This window comes from Balaenoptera acutorostrata, chromosome 4 (assembly GCF_949987535.1).
Source record: "Balaenoptera acutorostrata chromosome 4, mBalAcu1.1, whole genome shotgun sequence".
Classification (NCBI taxonomy): domain Eukaryota; kingdom Metazoa; phylum Chordata; class Mammalia; order Artiodactyla; family Balaenopteridae; genus Balaenoptera; species Balaenoptera acutorostrata.
Window position 1 is genome coordinate 22,076,310 of NC_080067.1, and position 18,216 is coordinate 22,094,525.

General features: G+C 37.9%; 1 protein-coding gene across 4 annotated transcripts in view; it reads left to right on the forward strand.

Annotated features, from left to right (window-relative positions):
• Positions 1 to 18,216, forward strand: part of PPP2R3A (protein phosphatase 2 regulatory subunit B''alpha) — a 218,861-nt gene that overhangs the window by 45,114 nt on the left and 155,531 nt on the right. For 2 of the 4 annotated variants that reach the window (XM_057544894.1, XM_057544893.1), the window contains one exon: positions 14,869 to 17,331. The exons of 1 other annotated variant lie outside the window; for it this stretch is intronic. In XM_057544894.1, coding sequence (XP_057400877.1) covers positions 15,337 to 17,331 — 1,995 coding nt within the window. In that variant the 5' untranslated portion in view covers positions 14,869 to 15,336. Of the gene's footprint in view, positions 1 to 9,984; positions 10,079 to 14,868; positions 17,332 to 18,216 lie in introns of all 4 variants that reach the window. One more of the 4 variants, XM_057544895.1, reaches the window with a different exon arrangement.

The following is an 18,216-nucleotide window of genomic DNA, read 5'->3' on the forward strand; positions in this document are numbered from 1 at the left end:
GTCGGTTGCTTCATTTGCAAATATTTTCTCCCATTCTGAGGGTTGTCTTTTTGTTTTGTTTCTGGTTTCCTTTGCTGTGCAAAAGCTTTTAAGTTTAATTAGATCCCATTTGTTTATTTTTATTTTTCCTCAGATTTTTGTCCTTGACTCTTTTCTCACCTATGCAAGTTCAGTCTTGTCCACTCTTGTGGCTTTAAAACCTTTATCTGGTGCTTACTCCCAAGTCTTTATTTTCAACTCCTATCTCTACTGAATGGGAATTCAGTATATTCATCTGAATGGGAAATATGTCTCCTGGATGCCCCGCCAAAATAACACATGCCTGCAGCTGAGTCTGTCTCCCCTACACCCTTGCCCCCCAAGCCTTAGCACACAATAATCAGCTGCAGCCTCATTTTTACATATCCCTAGAACCCATTTTTTAAAATTTGTTATCAAATATTACATATTCTCATATTTAAAGTGTCAATCCTTAAAAGACCTTTTGAAAATATCAGTTTCTCCTCCCAACTAGGCCTGCTCCTCAGAGACAACCACTGCCAATTTTTCTTAGCTATTTCTTCCATTATTTACCTTCATATTTATAAATGCATATATATTGCAACTTCATCATTAATTAATTTTAAACCTTATGTCTTGCTTTCCTGATATGAATTTCAGTTCTCTCACCCCTATTCCACCACATTAACAAAATAAAGGGTAAAAATTATGTGAGCATATCAACAGATGCAGAATAAATATTTAACAGAATTAAACCACCTTATGAATGGATTAAAGACCTAAATATAAGACCAGACACTATAAAACTCTTAGAAGAAAACATAGGCAGAATGCTCTTTGACTTAAATCACAGCAAGATCTTTTTTGACCCACCTCCTAGAGTAATGGAAAGAAAATCAAAAATATACAAATGGGACCTAGTGAAACTTAAAAGCTCTTGCACAGCAAAGGAAACCATAAACAAGATGAAAAGACAACCTCAGAATGGGGGAAAATATTTACAAATGAAGCAACTGACAAAGGATTATTCTCCAAAATACACAAGCAGCTCATGCAGCTCAATACCGAAAAAACAAACAACCCAACCCAAAAATGGGCGGAAGACCTAAATAGACATTTCTCCAAAGAAGACATACAGATTGCCAACAAACACATGAAAGGATGCTCAACATCACTAATCATTAGAGAAATGCAAATCAAAACCACAATGAGGTATCACCTCACACTGGTCAGAATGGCCATCATCAAAAAATCTACGAACAGTAAATGCTGGAGAGGGTGTGGAGAAAAGGGAACCCACTTGCACTGTTGGTGGGAATGTAAATTGATACAGCCACTATGGAGAACAGTATGGAAGTTCCTTAAAAAACCAAAAATAGAACTACCATATGACCCAGCAATCCCACTACTGGGCATATACCCAGAGAAAACCATAATTCAAAAAGATACATGCACCCCAATGTTCACTGCAGCACTATTTACAATAGCCAGGACATGGAAGGAAGCTAAATGTCCATCAACAGAGGAATGGGTAAAGAAGATGTGGTACATATATACAATGGAATATTACTCAGCCATAAAAAGGAATGAAATTGGGTCATGTGTAGAGACATGGATGGACCTAGAGTCTGTCATACAGAGTGAAGTAAGTCAGAAAGAGAAAAACAAATACCATATGCTAACGCACATATATGGAATCTAAAAGAACGGTACTGATGAACCTAGTGGCAGGCAGGGCAGGAATAAAGACGCAGACATAGAGAATGATCTTGAGGACACGGGGCGAGGGGAAGCTGGGATGAGGTGAGGGAGTAGCATTGACGTATACACTACCAAATGTAAAATGGATGGCTAGTGGGCAGCTGCTGCATAGCACAGGGAGATAAGCTCAATGCTTTGTGACCTAGAGGGGTGGGATAGGGAGGATGGGAGGGAGGCTCAAGATGGAGGGGATATGGGGGTATATGTATACTTATAGTTGATTCACTTTGTTGTACAACAGAAACTAATACAACATTGTAAAGCAGTTATACTCCAGCAAAGACACATATTTAAAAAAAAAAGCTTATGAGATTTTTTTTAAACTCTGAACAAACTAGAAATAGAAGAGAACTTTCTCAATCTGATAAAGGGTATCTACCAAAAAACCTGCAACTATCATCATATTTAATGGTGAAAGACTTTTCCCTAAGATCAGGTACAAGGCAAGGATTTCTAAACTCACCACTTCTATTCAATATTGTTCTGAAGATCCTAGCCAGTGCAGTAGTCAGTAAGGCAGTAAATATTGGAAAGGAAAAAGTAATAACTCTCTAGTCTCAGACAATATGATTGTCTATATAGAAAACCCCAAGGAATTTACCCCCCAAATACTATAAGTGAATTTAGCCAGATGGCAAGTGACAAGATCAATACACATAAGTCAAGTGTATTTCTCTATACCAACAACAAACACAATGGAAAATGAAATTAAACTAACAGTGCCATTTGTATTAGCATCAAAAAACATGAAATACTTGGGAGTAAATTTAATAAAAGGCCTACAGACATTGCTTAGAGAAATAAAAGAGCATCTAAATAAATGGAGAGATACACTACGTTCATGGATTGTGATGACTGGAGACTTGATATTGTTAAGGTCTCCATTGTTACCAAATGGAGATTTAGATTCAATGAAATTCCAATCAAAACCCCAGCAGGTTTTCTTTGTGAAAATTGGCACACTGGTTCCAGTATTGATATGGAAGTGCAGAGGACCTAGAATAGCTAAAACAAAAAGAAAAAAATGGAGGATTTACATTATTATTTTAAGGCTTACTATAAAGCTACAATAATTATGACAGAATGGCATTGGTGTTTATAAAGACAAAAGAATAGAGAATCCAGAAATAAATCCATATATATGGTAATTTGCTTTTCAACAAAGGCTCCAACATAATTCACTGGGGACAGGATAGTCTTTTGAACAAGTGGTGCTGGATGATGGTCAAACTCAGCTCATACCATACATAAAAATTAATTCAAAATAGATTGTAGACCTAAACATAAAACTTGAGACCCACAAAAAACCTTAAGAGAAAACATCTGTGTCCTTAAGATAGGCAGAGATCTTAAGACAGGATACAAATGTATTAACTATAAAAGAGAATTTGATTAATTGGATTAATAAAATTAGAATTAAAACCAAAAGCTACTGCTAAGAAAATGGAAAGGGAAGCCACAGACCAAGAGATAATATCTGCATCTAAAATATGTAAATGAACTTTTAGAACTCAAAGACAACCCAAAAGATTTGAATAGAAACCTCACAAAAAATGATACATATGAATTGCTAATAATAAGCATATGAAAAATGCTCAATATCATTAGTTGTCAGGGAGATGCAAATTAAAACCACAGTGGGATACCACTTCACACCTGCTAAAATGGGTAAAATTAAGGAAACTGACAAGTATCCAAAAGGTTGTAGAGCCACTAGAGCTCTCAGGTGTTGCTGATGAGAGTGTAAAATGGTAGAACCACTTTGGAAAACTATTTTACAGGTTTTTATAAAATTAAAGTATACTTCTCATGACTCAGTATTTCCATTGTTAATTACCCAAAAGAAATGAACGCGTATTCACAAAAAGACTTTTACTTGAAGGTTCACAGCAGTTTTAATTCATAATAGTCCAAACTAGAAACAACCCAGATGTCCATTAACTGAATAGATAAGACAAATTTGGGTATATTTAATTATATATCAATAGAATATCTACTAAACAGTAAAAAGGTATATACAAATGATGCATGCAATAACATGGATGAATCTCAGAACCATTGTTTGAAGTGAGAGAAGCCAGACTAAAAAGTATACATCTCATGTAATCACATTCATGTGAAGATCTAGAACTGGCAAAATGAATCTATCGTGATAGGACTCAGTCAGCAGTTGTCAGGTATTGCAGCATAGGAGAATTGATTGGGAAAGGGCACAGGAATAGTTTTAGGGTGATGTAAATGTTCTTTCTTTTTTAGGACAGTGGTTACTACACAATATGAACATTTTTACTGTATGTAAATTATACATTAGTAAAGCTGATTTAAAATAAAAGTGAGGCTCTGAAGAGCTGAGAGGAAGCTCTCTGTTTTAGAGTAGCATTTGTCACTTAGTGGGCTTCATGTAAGGTGATCATATGGATAGATGGGATTTCCTCCAGAAAAGGATTCTTTAATCCATAGTGGGGGCTGGGAGCTGGAGGTAATAAGCCTGGTTTCTGGTGACCTGGACTTGGGCAGGGGAAAGGGGGCTGGTGGACTTACTCAGAAAGTAGACTTTTACTCAACTTTAAGTCCTTTACCACCCTCTCTGTGTGTGATGGCCCTGGGGTTGGTGCTTTTCTGGTTCAGTTTTTTTCACCAGCAAATAAGATTCCTGTCTTAGCAGGATGAAGGAGGGATGATTTTCTGAGTTTGTGGAGTAGTGGGGAGAACTCTAACTATTCCTTTGCAGACTTTCAAACAGTCCCCCTGTGTTCAGTCCTCTACCCTAGCCCATTTTCTGTGGTACTTGGTACCTCCTAACCTGGGCCTTTGGGGGTTGTGCAGGGAGAATTGGTTTGTTTGCCATTAGTATCCCTTCCTCCTCTATTCTGCTAAGTCATTGACCATTCTGCTGCTGTTTTCTATCTTCATATACAGTGATTTGGGGTTACAGGTGTCACTTAGGTTCTTTGAAGATGGAGTTTACACTCCTAGTTTTGTTCTTACTGTTTGGAGGAGGACCTTAGAACTGTAAAATCCATACTGTACATTTTCAACTTCAGCAATACCAAACTCCTGCTAAGTCTCCAAACACACAAGGTTTTTTCATATCTCTGTACCTTTGTAGAATTCCTTTTTGCTTATAAGGTCCAGTTTAATCTCTTCTTCACCTGCTAAGGCTTTTATCTTTCAAAATCCAGTTCTCCCTCCTAACTTTTCTTGTCGGCTGCCTCTGTACCTTTATTTCACAAGAAATCCACTTCATCAGGAAGTTTACTCTGGAGGAATACCAGGAGTCACTGGAAAGTACTTGTTAGAGTAATCATACACTGATTAAAGTGAAAGTGATAGGAAGTGTTGAATGAACTCTGAAATTGCATATGAACCACTTAGACAGAAATTGGGAAAACAGACCCTGGCCCATTGCAGGGATGAAAGAAGCAGGGAAGATGAAAGCCTTGGGGGAGGTGGGCGGGCAGTGTGCAGCAAAACCGGAGGAGAAATAAATGTAAACATTCAATATTTATTTATTTTATTTTACTTTTTTGGCTGCATCGGGTCTTAGTTGCAGCACGTGGGATCTTCGTTGAGGCGTGCAGGATCTTTCATTGTGGCACGGGCTTCTCTCTAGTCGCAGCGTGTGGGTTTTCTTTCTCTAGTTGTGGCGTGTGGGCTCCAGAGCACGTGGGCTCTGTAGTTTGCAGCACGCGGGCTCTCTAGTTGAGGCACGCGGGCTCAGTAGTTGTGGCGCGTGGGCTTAGTTGCCCCATGGCACGTGGGATCTTAGTTCCTGACCAGGGATCAAACCCGCATTTCCTGCATTGGAAGGCGATTCCTTACCACTGGACCACCAGGGAAGTCCCGTAAACATTCACAGTATCAACTCTAATTTCCCTTTCTGCTTTCTACCCCTGATATACATGTTTAGACCGATATTTCATCAAATTGAAGATTGTAAAACACTCATTGCATGTGCCATTAAGAAAGAAAAAATTAAAACTATGATAAAATGCTTTCTTATCATTTAGAACTTTTTTACTTATTAGAAGAGTTCTTTTCACAGATATCTTTTAGACAGATATTTTTACTTATACATAACTCTTGTGCATACATAGTCTTTGGGACTATGCCATAGTCTTTGGGATTTTTTTTTGAAATCTCACTTGCCAAGGTTACCAGTGACCTTCACATTGGCAAAGCCAGTGGGTAATTTTTGTTTTTCCTTGACCTCTCAGCAGCATCCAACACTAGTGACCTCCGTTTTGAAAGTTTCTCCTTCAGCATCCTTGAAATTGCTTCTTAGGATCCCTCTAAGAATTCTGTTCTTCTCTTTAACCCAGAAATGTCAGTGATCCTCAGCCCAGAGCCCTTCTCACTTTATGCACTCACCCTGAGTGACCTCTCAGGGCTGCCTCTCCAACCCAGATCTTGCTGCTGACCTGCAGGTTTTTATATTCACATTTCATGCAGTCATCACCACTTGGATGTTCCACAGGTACCTCTTCAAACAACACATTCAGAATAAAACTCTTCATCTTTTCTATGGCCACCTCCCATAAAACAAAAACAAAAAGTCTGTGTTGGAAGTGACAACATTAGTCCCCCAATACCCAAGCGAGAAACCCAAGGTTCCTCCCTCTTACTCTCTCCTCCTCCTTTTCTGTGAATTCTTTCTCACTATCTAATCAGTGCCCTTCTCTTTGTTAATTACTGCCACCTTCCTGGTTTAGGGTCTCACCACTTCTTGCATGGATTCTTAAAGCCTTCTAATTGATTTCCATGCCTCCACTCAGCTACTAGAGTGGTCTTCCTCAAACATAAACCTCATCATGTTACTTCCCAGCCTAAATGTCTTGTTTCTCTTCACATAGTTTTCCAAATAAAGTTCAGACTGCTTAGGTTAGCACACAAGACAGTCTGTGGTCCAGTTCCTGCTGCTCTCTGGTTTCCTCCCCTCTTGCATGTCTGTACACTCCCTCCAGTGAAATCAGCTGGAACTATCATAGTTCTGAACTCACTGTGCCATGTTAGGCCTCTGAGCCTTCACATGTATGTCTCCCTCTGCCTAGAGTATTCTTCCTTTCCTTTTTGTCTAACTAATTCTCATTAATCCCTCAAAACTAGGTATATACATCCCTTATTTGGGGAAACCTTTCCTGACTCTTAGATCTGATTTAAATACTCTCTTTCAAAATGGACAAAGGGCGTGAAGAAAGGCTTTGTGAATGAACAACACAAAATGCCTACTAGGTAAATAAAAAGATGTTCAGGCTCAGATTAAAACAATGTAGTTCATTTATTCACCTATCAAATTGGCAAAAATTTAAAGAGTGGTATCACTCAAGGAGAACGTGGGGAGATGGGTCCACTCCTACACTGACATTGGAAGTATAAATTTGCCATTTTTCTGGAGAGCAGAAAACGGATGTATATATCTATTTATCTAAGAACCATTAAAAAGTATATGCATACACATACACCCCTTTTGACTCAGCATTCTCCTTGCAATATTTCCTAAGAAAATAACTTTTTGGCAAAACATATTTTCACAAGAAAAATTTCAGGATGTTCATTCATAAAAATATTAACAGTGGTTATTTCTAAATGGTAATATGAGTAATTAAAATGTTTTTCTAACTTTTCTGAGAAGAACTTGTATTAATTGTGAGTGCAAAACAGGGGAAACAGAAGCCCCACCCTAGTGCTTCTGATACCCTGTTGTGCTTGCCTCCCTTGTTGCCCTCATTAAACAGTGAGTGTGCTGAGGGCTATCACCATGAATTATTCAGTATCATCCCACCAGCACCTGGCTCAGAGTAGAAAATGCTGGATGAGTGAGTTATACCAGTAACAGCTAACAGTTATTGAGCATTTCCTGTGTCTTGGGCATTGTTCTAAGCATTTGACATATTAACCTCATCCTCATGAGATGGGTACTATTATTATCTCTGTTTTGCAGGTGAAACAGGGTGACAAAAGTTAACCAACTTCTGTAAGGCCACACAGCTGTAAGCGGCAGGGTTGGGATTCAAACCCATGCAAACTGGCTTTTACTAGTGACACAAGATAGCATCGTGGTTCTGAGTTAGATTGTATCTCTGATTGAGAATAGTTGGATTAGATTCCATGTCTAGGATTCCAGCCAGACAATTGGGCATCAGTTGAATCGTGGTCTAAATAAAAAGGCAGAATTTGACACCCACAGATCTGAACCAAATACCAGGGAAGTAATCTTCATTTCTTTGGCCTTTTAAAAAAAAAAACTCAAATCATTTTAGACTGTAAACTTCTCATTGAAATTGGTATCACCCCTTGGGATTTAGCTTTGTTATATGTTCCCTCGCTCTGCTATTCATATTCCTTCAAAACTTAAAGACCTAAATTTTTAATTAGTTCATTAACTCTTCTTCCCACCACTTCTCTTTCTCAGTAAGATTACTTATGAGAAGTTCATCAAATTTTATTTTTAAAACCTATCAATCTTCATTTTTGCCATATCTTCTCTTTTTTTCTTCATATTTTCTTTTAAAGTCTCAGAATTTCTGAAAGCTGCATTCCTATTATCTGGAACTATACTGAATAATATGATGGCCACTAGCCATATGTGGCTTTCTAAGTTAAAATTAATCAAAATTAATTTGAATAGGCAAAAGATTTAAACAGTGCTTCTCCAGGGAGATACGGGGCTGGTCAGTAAGCAGAGGAAAAGATGTTCAACATCATTAGCCATGTAGATGTAGGTTAAAGCCCCAATGAGATAACACTACACACTATTAGAAAGGCTAAAATAGAAAATACTGACAATCACAAATGTTGAAGAGGATGTGGAATCAACCATATCTCTCATACATTACTGGTGGGAATGTAAAATGGTATAGCCACTCTGGTAAACAGTTTGGCAGTTTCTTATAAAAATACACTTAACGTTCAACCCAACAATCAGACTTGTAAATAACCTGTGGTTAATTACCATAGAGAAATGAAAAACATGTTCACACAAAAACCTGCACACTAATACTCACAGCAGCTTTATTTGTAATAACCAAAACTGCAAACAACATAAATATCCTTTAATAGGTGAATGGGCAGACAAGCTGTGGTATATCCATACAATAAACTCAGCAATAAAAAGGAATGAACTGTTGATAAATGCAGTAAAGTGAATGACTCTCAAAATCATTGTGTTCAGTGAGAGAAGCCAATCTCAAAAGCTTACACACTGTGTGATGCCACACATAAAACATTCTTGAAATGACAAAATCATAATGATGGAGAACAGATCAGTGGTCTGTTGACTGTATGACTACAAAAGGGTAGTATGAGGGGTTTTGAGGGACGATGGGGTAGTTATGTATCCTGATTGTGGTGGTACTTACTATAAAAGGAAGGGAAGAAGGAAAGAAAAGGAAGAAGTGATTCATGTAAAACTGATGATATCCAAATAAGCTCTGTTAATAGTCAGTTTCCTGGTTTTGGTCACTGTGCTGTGGTGATATAGGATGTTACCATTCGAGGAAACTGGGGGAAGGGTACACAGGAACTCTCTATACTATTTTTGTAACTTCTATGTGAGTCTACAACAATTTCAAAATTAAGATTTTTAAAGTTACAATTAAGTGCTTCGGTTACACCAGCCACGTTTTAAGTACTCAGCAGTCCCATGTGGCTAATGGCAGCCATATCAGTGCAGATATGGAATGTTTCCATCAACGCAGAAAGTTTTATTAGACAGCACTGGTCTAAAAGCATACATCTGACTCTGGCCAGTGTTCTCTCCTCCTTGACTATTTCAGATTCTGATATCACATGAATACTTTCTTATATTTTCTGTCATGTTACTTTATCAACTTGTTGTTTTGCTTATTTTCAAACCTAGAGAAATACTTCTCTTTAGTTCCTCAAATTTCATGTCAATTTAGGAATTTATTTGACATGGGTTTTAATAGGTATCTGGATATTTAAATTTTCTAACAGTTCTGCAGTTTGCTTCTGGACCAGTTTTATCACCTGTATTAAGATATAGTCCTGGGACTTCCCTGGCAGTCCAGTGGTTAGGACTCCGTGCTTCCACTGCCGGGGGCATGGGTTTGGTCCCTGGTCAGGGAACTAAGATCCCGCATGCTGCACGGTGCGGCCAAAAAAAAAAAAGATTAAAAAAAAAAAGCTCTCATACAGTTATTCTAATATACTTTCTTGACAATATCCATTGTATTTTCCTTCTCTTTTATCCTTACCCAAAAGCTTTTTCAAAATCTTGGATTTCTGAAAAGGTGCATAGTTTTTCGTGTTTGGTGCTGTTTCTTCCCTGTCTTCTGGATGTACATCTTTTGAAAAGGTAATTCCTTCGATTGCCATGTTCTAGTCTTTTGTCCCATAACACTTATTCCTCTTTGGCACCTTTGTATTTTCACTTAAAAATTAATGGGTGCTCACTTTATTGTGGAACTTTACTATGGAACTTTATACTTGAGCTTCATCCACCCTGCAGGATACTTAGCTTTATAGTTTTATATGAGCCACCATCTGGGATTTGAAGGCAAGGCAATAGAGGATGAAACAACAGCTCAAGATCCATTCACATAGCAACAAAGTTGAGACACTGAAGGAAAAAAAAGAATGGGGTGACTCACCTGAAGAAAGCCACAAAGAAAGAAAAAGAAAGGAATATTGGAATTAAGATTTATATATTTGTGGAAGGAAAATCTGAATATTATAATGATGTCAGTGTTCCTTCAAAATAATTCATAAGTTTATTGCAATTATAATCAAATTCCTATAGGATTTTTCTTAAAACTTGACAATGCAGAAACTCATCTGGAAGACCATCAAAGAATATTTGAAGCGTAAAAAAGAATCATAATTAGAAATATGAGGGAAAAAAGCCAGGTAGTAAAACTTAATAAGACAACAGTAATTATGATAGTGTAGGCTTGGCATAAAAACAGAGTAATAATCATTGAGTCTAAAGAGCCAGGAAATATATCCTAAACAGTATAAGAATTCAACAAAAAAAAGGGTTCTTCTTGAATTAATTGTATAAATTGTATCTGATTTCACTGTCTCTAATACATAAATAAACAAAGGATATGAATAGAAAATTTACCAAAGAAGAAATATAACAAATAAGGAAAATAAACAGAATTTTCTAGGATTGAAGAAATAAAAATGGAAACAATGAAGTTCTGTTTCTCATTATTAAATGGGTAAAGGTTTTTATCATTAAAATGCTGATGCAATTGATGGTACAGCTAAACTCATGTTCTCCTCCTCTGCTGTCATCATCTCCTTCCTATCGTGGCCTTACTGCACCTTTCTTGGTGCAGTAGTATTGCACATTCTATCATTCAACAAATCATATCAGCTCTACCTTTGAAATATATACAGCGTTTAAATGTCTCCAGTGTTCCTCTCCTGGTTCAAGCCCCCAGCCTTCTTGCCTGATTTATTGCTATAGCCCCTGACTTGTTTCTTCTTATCTTGCTCCTCTGCAATCTCCTCTGAACACAGAAGCCAAAATTACCAATTTAAAATGTAAGTCTGCCAGCAATCCCACTACTGGACATATACCCTGAGAAAACCATAATTCAAAAAGAGTCATGTACCATGGTGTTCATTGCAGCACTATTTACGATAGCCAGGACATGGAAGCAACCTAAGTGTCCATCGACAGATGAATGGATAAAGAAGATGTGGCACATATATACAATGGAATATTACTCAGCCATAAAAAGAAATGAAATTGAGTTATTTATAGTGAGGTGGATGGACCTAGAGTCTGTCATACAGAGTGAAGTAAGTCAGAAAGAGAAAAACAAATACTGTATGCTAACACATACATATGGAATCTAAAAAAAAAAAAATGGTTCTGATGAATTTAGGGGCAGGACAGGAATAAAGACGCAGATGTAGAGAATGGACTTGACACAGGGATGGGGAAGGGTAAGCTGGGACGAAGTGAGAGAGTGGCATCAACATATATACACTACCGAATGTAAAATAATTAGCTAGTGGGAAGCAGCTGCCTAGCACAGGGAGATCAGCTCGGGGCTTTGTGACCACCTAGAGGGGTGGGATAGGGAGGGTGGGAGGGAGATGCAAGAGGGAGGGGGTATGGGGATATACGTATACATATAGCTGATTCCCTTTGTTATACAGCAGAAACTAACACAACGTTGTAAAGCAATTATACTCCAATAAAGATGTTACATAACTAACTAACTAAAAAAAAAAAAAGTCAGTCTGATCATGTCATTTCTATGCTAAGTAGACATCAGTTGTATCCCAGCTCACTCAGAGTAAAGCCAAATTCATCATAATAGTCTACAGACCCTGCATGGTTTAGTGTCCCACCTTTCCTTTCTGACTTCGTCTCCCACACTGCCCCCCTTGCTTTCCATACTCTGGTCATGTTAGCCTCCTTGTCATTCTTGTAGTAAGTCAAGCATACTCACACCTCAGAGCCTTTTTACTTATGGTTATTCTGCCTGAGATGTTTTAGCCCAGAATACCTCCTCAACCTGCTCCCTCTCTTCTTTCAGATCTCTGTTCAGATGTCAGTGAGGTCTTCCCTGACTGCCCTTTGTAACACAGCACCCTCTCATCCTTTCTAAGCCCTTGCTCCACTTCATTTTTCTCTATTGCACGTATCACCATCTAAGTTATATGTTTACTTATGTGTTGTTTTTCTTTTTCCAGCTAGATTCAGTTCAATAGGGACAGGGACTTTATTCACTGCTGTATCCCTAGCACTTAGCAAGTGCCTGGCACATAGTAGGCACTCAGTATTTATTGATTAAGTAGGAACATTGATTGAACCTTTCTGTTCTGTTTTTTAAATTTTTTTTCTTTTTTTAATTAATTTTTTTATTGGAGTATAGTTGATTTACAATGTTGTGTTAGTCTCTGCTGTACAGCACACTGAGTAAGTTATACATATTTTATGATAGTTTGTGTCCCTCCAACTGGCAGATATAACAATTAGAAACATATACACATCTAACAACAGAATATCAAAATACAGAAAGCAAAACAAGTTAAGGGAGCAATAGAAAACTCAACAATAATATTTGGAGACTTCAATAGGCCCACTTTCAATAATGGATAGAACTACTAGGCAGAAGTTGATTGAACCTTTTTGGACAGCAACTTACAGCATGGTTTAAAAGCCTTTTTTTTTTTTTAAAGCAAGAGAATGTTAAATTCTATCCATTGATGACAAGAGAGAGAGAGGTCTGCATGTTGCAGGGTCTGAGAGGATGAGATCAAGAGCAGTAATAAAGGTTGTTTTTCTCTCTCTCTCTTAGAGAGTAAGAAAAGAGATGATGGTAGGGTAATAATTTCCAAGTATAGAGGAAGTTGTACAATCAAGAACAAGCACTGTGTGTTGGCCATCTTTAATAAACTCAAAATGGATCAAAGACCTGAACATAAGGCCGGACACTATAAAACTCTTAGAGGAAAACATAGGCAGAACACTCTTTGACATAAATCGCAGCAAGATCTTTTTTGACCCACCTCCTAGAGTAATAAAAATAAAAACAAAAATAAACAAATGGGACCTAATTAAACTTAAAAGCTTTTGCACAACAAAGGAAACCATAAACAAGACGAAAAACAACCCTCAGAATGGGAGAAAATATTTGGAAACGAAGCAGCTGACAAAGGATTAATCTCCAAAATATACAAACAGCTCATACAGCTCAATATCAAAAAAACACAACCCAATCACAAAATGGGCACAAGACCTAAATAGACATTTCACCAAAGAAGACATACAGATGGCCAACAAACAGATGAAATGCTCAACATCACTAATTATTAGAGAAATGCAAATCAAAACTACAATGAGGTGTCACCTCACACCAGTCAGAATGGCCATCATCAAAAAATCTACAAACAATAAATGCTGGAGAGGTTGTGGAGAAAAGGGAACCCACTTGCACGGTTGGTGGGAATGTAAATTGGTACAGCCACTATGGATAACAGTATGGAGAGTCCTTTAAAAACTAAAAATAGAGCTACCATATGATCCTGCAATCCCACTCCTGGGCATATATCGAGAGAAAACTATAATTTGAAAAGATACATGCACCCCAGTGTTTATTGCAGCACTGTTTACAATAGCCAAGACATGGAAGCAACCTAAATGTCCATCAGCAGAGGAATGGATAAAGAAGATGTGGTACATGTGTATAATGGAATATTACTCAGCCATAAAAAGGAACAAAATTGGGTCATTTGTAGAGACGTGGATGGACCTAGAGACTGTCATACAGAGTGAAGTCAGTTAGAGAAAAATATCGTATATTAACGCATGTATGTGGAATCTAGAAAAATGATATAGATGATCTTATTTGCAAAGCAGAAATAGAGACACATAGAGAACCAATGTACGGATACCAAGGGGGAAAGGAGGGGAGTGGGATGAATTGGGAGATTGGGGTTGACATATATATACTATTGATACTATGTATAAAATAGATAACTAATGAGAACCTACTATATAGCTCAGGGAAGTCTACTCAGTGCTCTGTGGTGACCTAAACAGGAAGGAAATCCAGAAAAGAGGGGATATATATATACATTTAGCTGATTCACCTTGCTGTACAGTAGAAACTAACACAACATTGTAAAGCAACTATACTCCAATAAAAATTAAAAGGAAAAAAAAAGAAAACTAGGTTGATGGAAGCAAAATGTTGATGCAGGTCAGTAGCAGAAAATAAGGCTATAGGTGACGAATAGATGTTAAAAGTGTTGAAAATGAGTCAGAGGAGCTAGGCCTGCCATGATGCATGATAGAGTTCAGTAATGTGAATTCTTGAACTATGAGAGGTGAGAAAGCTCTCTAAATCCAAGCTAGTCAGTGTCATGTAAGATAGCAAGGAGGGTAGGATAAGAAATACCAATTGAGAGGCAGTTGTAACAAGGCAGAGTTGAGGTATTACTACTCTAGGTTAGTAAGGAGTGTATGAAGCAAAGGCATGAATCAAAGATAAGCCGTCCGTGATGTGGCAAAGAATGAGGTGATTAACTGCATATGGGATGCAAAGGGAGAGGAAATAAAAGGTTCTCTCAGTATTAGAGATCATATTCCCTTTTAATTATTGTCTTTTTTCATTATAGGTTTTCCTGTCATTCACAGAAAAATGGATCATTTAAACCTTTGGAGGACTCAGTTATCACAATACTTCTATACTACCAACTGAGATTCATGACAGTAAATTTATGACCATAAATGTCTGCATCATAGAACTGCTGAAGAACTAAAAGAGAATATTCTTTAATCTTCTTAAAATTTATTCCTAAAAATAATCCTATAGTATCATGACATTACTAAATTAAACTAGAAGGCACAATTATTAAATTATTAGACTTGTTAATAAGAGCACACATGTGCAACGGCTACTGTATCCTGACAGTTACCAAACCTCAAATTTTGATGATTTCCCTTTGTGGGAAAGGTCATTATATTTACAAGAAACCACTGAACATTGTCATCAAATATATTTTCAGCTGAGTGTCATTTAGGAGAATTTACTTGAAACAAGTTCTAGAAAATTCCACGCCCCACCACTAAGTGGATTTGATATTATGGCAGCAACTTACAGACTTGTGGTTAGTACTGTGAACCACTACAGCAGTGTGGTGATAGACCGGCGTTTTGAGCAAGCTGTACATTATTGCACTGGAACCTGCCACACCTTCACACATGGAGTTGACTGCATTGTGGTCCATCATAGTGTTTGTGCAGACCTCTTACACATCCCTGTGTCTCAGTTCAGAGATGCAGATCTGGACTCTCTGTTTCTACCCCATGAAAATGGGTTTTCCTCAGCTGAAGCTGACTATCCCCATCAGGCCCTCACAGGCATACCCAGGGTCAGGAAAGGATCTACATTTCAGAACACCTGTAACTTAAAGGACATTGCAGGAGAAGCAATCAGTTTTGCCAGTGGGAAAATAAAAGAATTTTCCCTTGAAAAACTCAAAAACTCTAACCACGCAGCTTACAGAAAGGGAAGGAAAGTTAAGTCTGACTCATTTAACAGGAGGTCAGTTGATTTTGACTTGCTCTGTGGCCATTATAACCATGATGGGAACTCCCCATCCTTTGGTTTACTCCGGAGTTCCTCAGTTGAGGAAAAATCTTTATCCCATAGAAACTCACTCGATACGAACCTGACTTCATTGCTTCTTCACAACTTCTCTGAAGAAGACCTGGTTACTCAGATTTTGGAAAAACATAAAATAGATAATTTTTCTTCTGCAACAGACATAAAGATGTGCTTAGATATCTTGCTAAAATGCTCTGAGGATTTGAAAAAATGCACAGACATCATAAAACAATGTATAAAGAAAAAGTCAGGGAGTAGCATCAATGAAGGAAATGGTAATGATGCAATTTCTAGCTCTGAAACTGTCTATATGAATGTAATGACCAGGTTAGCATCCTATCTGAAAAAGCTACCATTTGAATTCATGCAGTCTGGGAATAATGAGGCTATAGATTTAACAGAACTGGTCAGTAATATGCCTAGTTTACAACTGACTCCCTTCTCCCCAGTATTTGGCACTGAACAGCCCCCTAAGTATGAGGATGTTGTCCAGCTCTCAGCCCCTGACTCTGGACACTTTCAAACTATAGAATTGCAAGATGACAAGCACAGTTCTAGGAAAACAGACACTGTAAAATCCATTCCAAAGAACTCTACAAATTCCTTGTGTAATTTAGAGATAAGTGATCCCAGACCTCTAAAAAATGTCCAGCTTCAATCACAGTCATTAACCATGAACGCTTTAGAAAATGTTTCTTCTGGTAATCTAATGGAAACCCTTTATATTGAGGAAGAGTCAGATGGAAAGAAAGCATTAGATAAAGGACAGAGGACAGAAAATGGACCCAGTCAGGAGTTGTTAAAGGTAAATGAAGATAGAGCAGAATTATCAGATCGTGGTACTCATCTAAAAAAATGCCCTGCCTCAATGCAAAATGAAATCGGTAAGATATTTGAGAAACCAGTTGTTAATCTACCTGAGGAAGATCTTAAATCAAAAGTTCCTAAAGTTGAAGAGGGAAACCACAGAGATTTTATGAATCCTAACAGTCAGGAAGAGATAGATAAATTGTTAATGGATTTGGAATCTTTCTCACAGAAAATGGAGACCGCTCTAAGAGAGCCACTTGCCAAAGGTAAAAGCTCTGTCTCTCTAAATAGTCATAGTCAGTTGACTGGTCAGCTCCCTGTAGATCTTGAGCCTAAATCTAAAGTCTCTTCACCCACGGAAAAAGTCTCACCTTCCTGCCTAACAAGGATTATTGAAACCAACGGACACAAAATAGAGGAAGAGGATCGAGCCCTCTTACTGCGAATTCTAGAAAGCATTGAAGATTTTGCTCAAGAACTGGTTGAATGCAAATCAGGCAGAGGGAGCCTATCACAAGAAAAAGAGATGATGCAAATTCTACAAGAAACCTTGACAACTTCCTCGCAGGCCAGTTTATCAGTCTGTAGAAGTCCTGTTGGTGATAAAGCCAATGACACTACCTCAGTGGTTTTGATTCAGCAGACCCCAGAGGTGATCAAGGTAAGACCCGACAATCTTCAGTTCTGAGATGTCCCCAAAGAAATGTTCTAATGTTTGCAAAATTTATAAACAAAAACTTTTTTTATTACTCATTTTATGTTCTACTAAAGCTCCTGCCCTGCAGTAGGCACGGTCTCACTAAGTTCAGTGGAGAAAGCCAAAAAGCAAAGTCTTTAGAGTCAATCAGACTAGTTTTAGTTGCCTTCCCCACATCCTTTATCATCTTCCTAGCTCTGTGACCAAAGGAAAGTTACTTAGCCTTAATATTCTCATCTATATAATGGAAATAATAACGATCAAGATAACATATGTGAAGCACAAGCAAGGTGCCTTACACAAAGTAGGCATTTAATATTAGTTCTCACCCTCAGTCAACCAGTAGGCCACTTACTACTGAATGCTGTGTAGAGTGCAAGCCAGAGTAGAACTTAAAATCTAGTTGGGGAAACAAAGCTAACGTACCAGAAACAGTATGTGAACATGTAAGCATGTCTCTGAAAGTTTTGTAAGTGCAGTAGGTCTTCAAAGAAGGTAAAGACTAGAGGATGTGAGATTTCCTTCATCATGCAAGTGGGAATAAATATCCATCTGCAGTCATAGGGTAGAAGTATTTTCAAAAGGCTTTGAATCTACCCTGCCACTGATAGCACTGTTTTTAAATAATCCCCGAAAGGGAGTTATCTGCCCATTTGTAGGTATGTGTGTGTGTCGTAGCACAACAGGATTATTTTTGTTCATTTTACATGTCCAACGCAGTTGTTAAGAGGCTCTGCTCCACCTCACTCAGGGACCCAGGCTGATGGATGCTCCATGTTCCTACAGCTGCCCCATTGCCCCGTCTGGAATATATGGCCTGTGAGTTCGCTGAGGAAGGCGAAGAAAGGG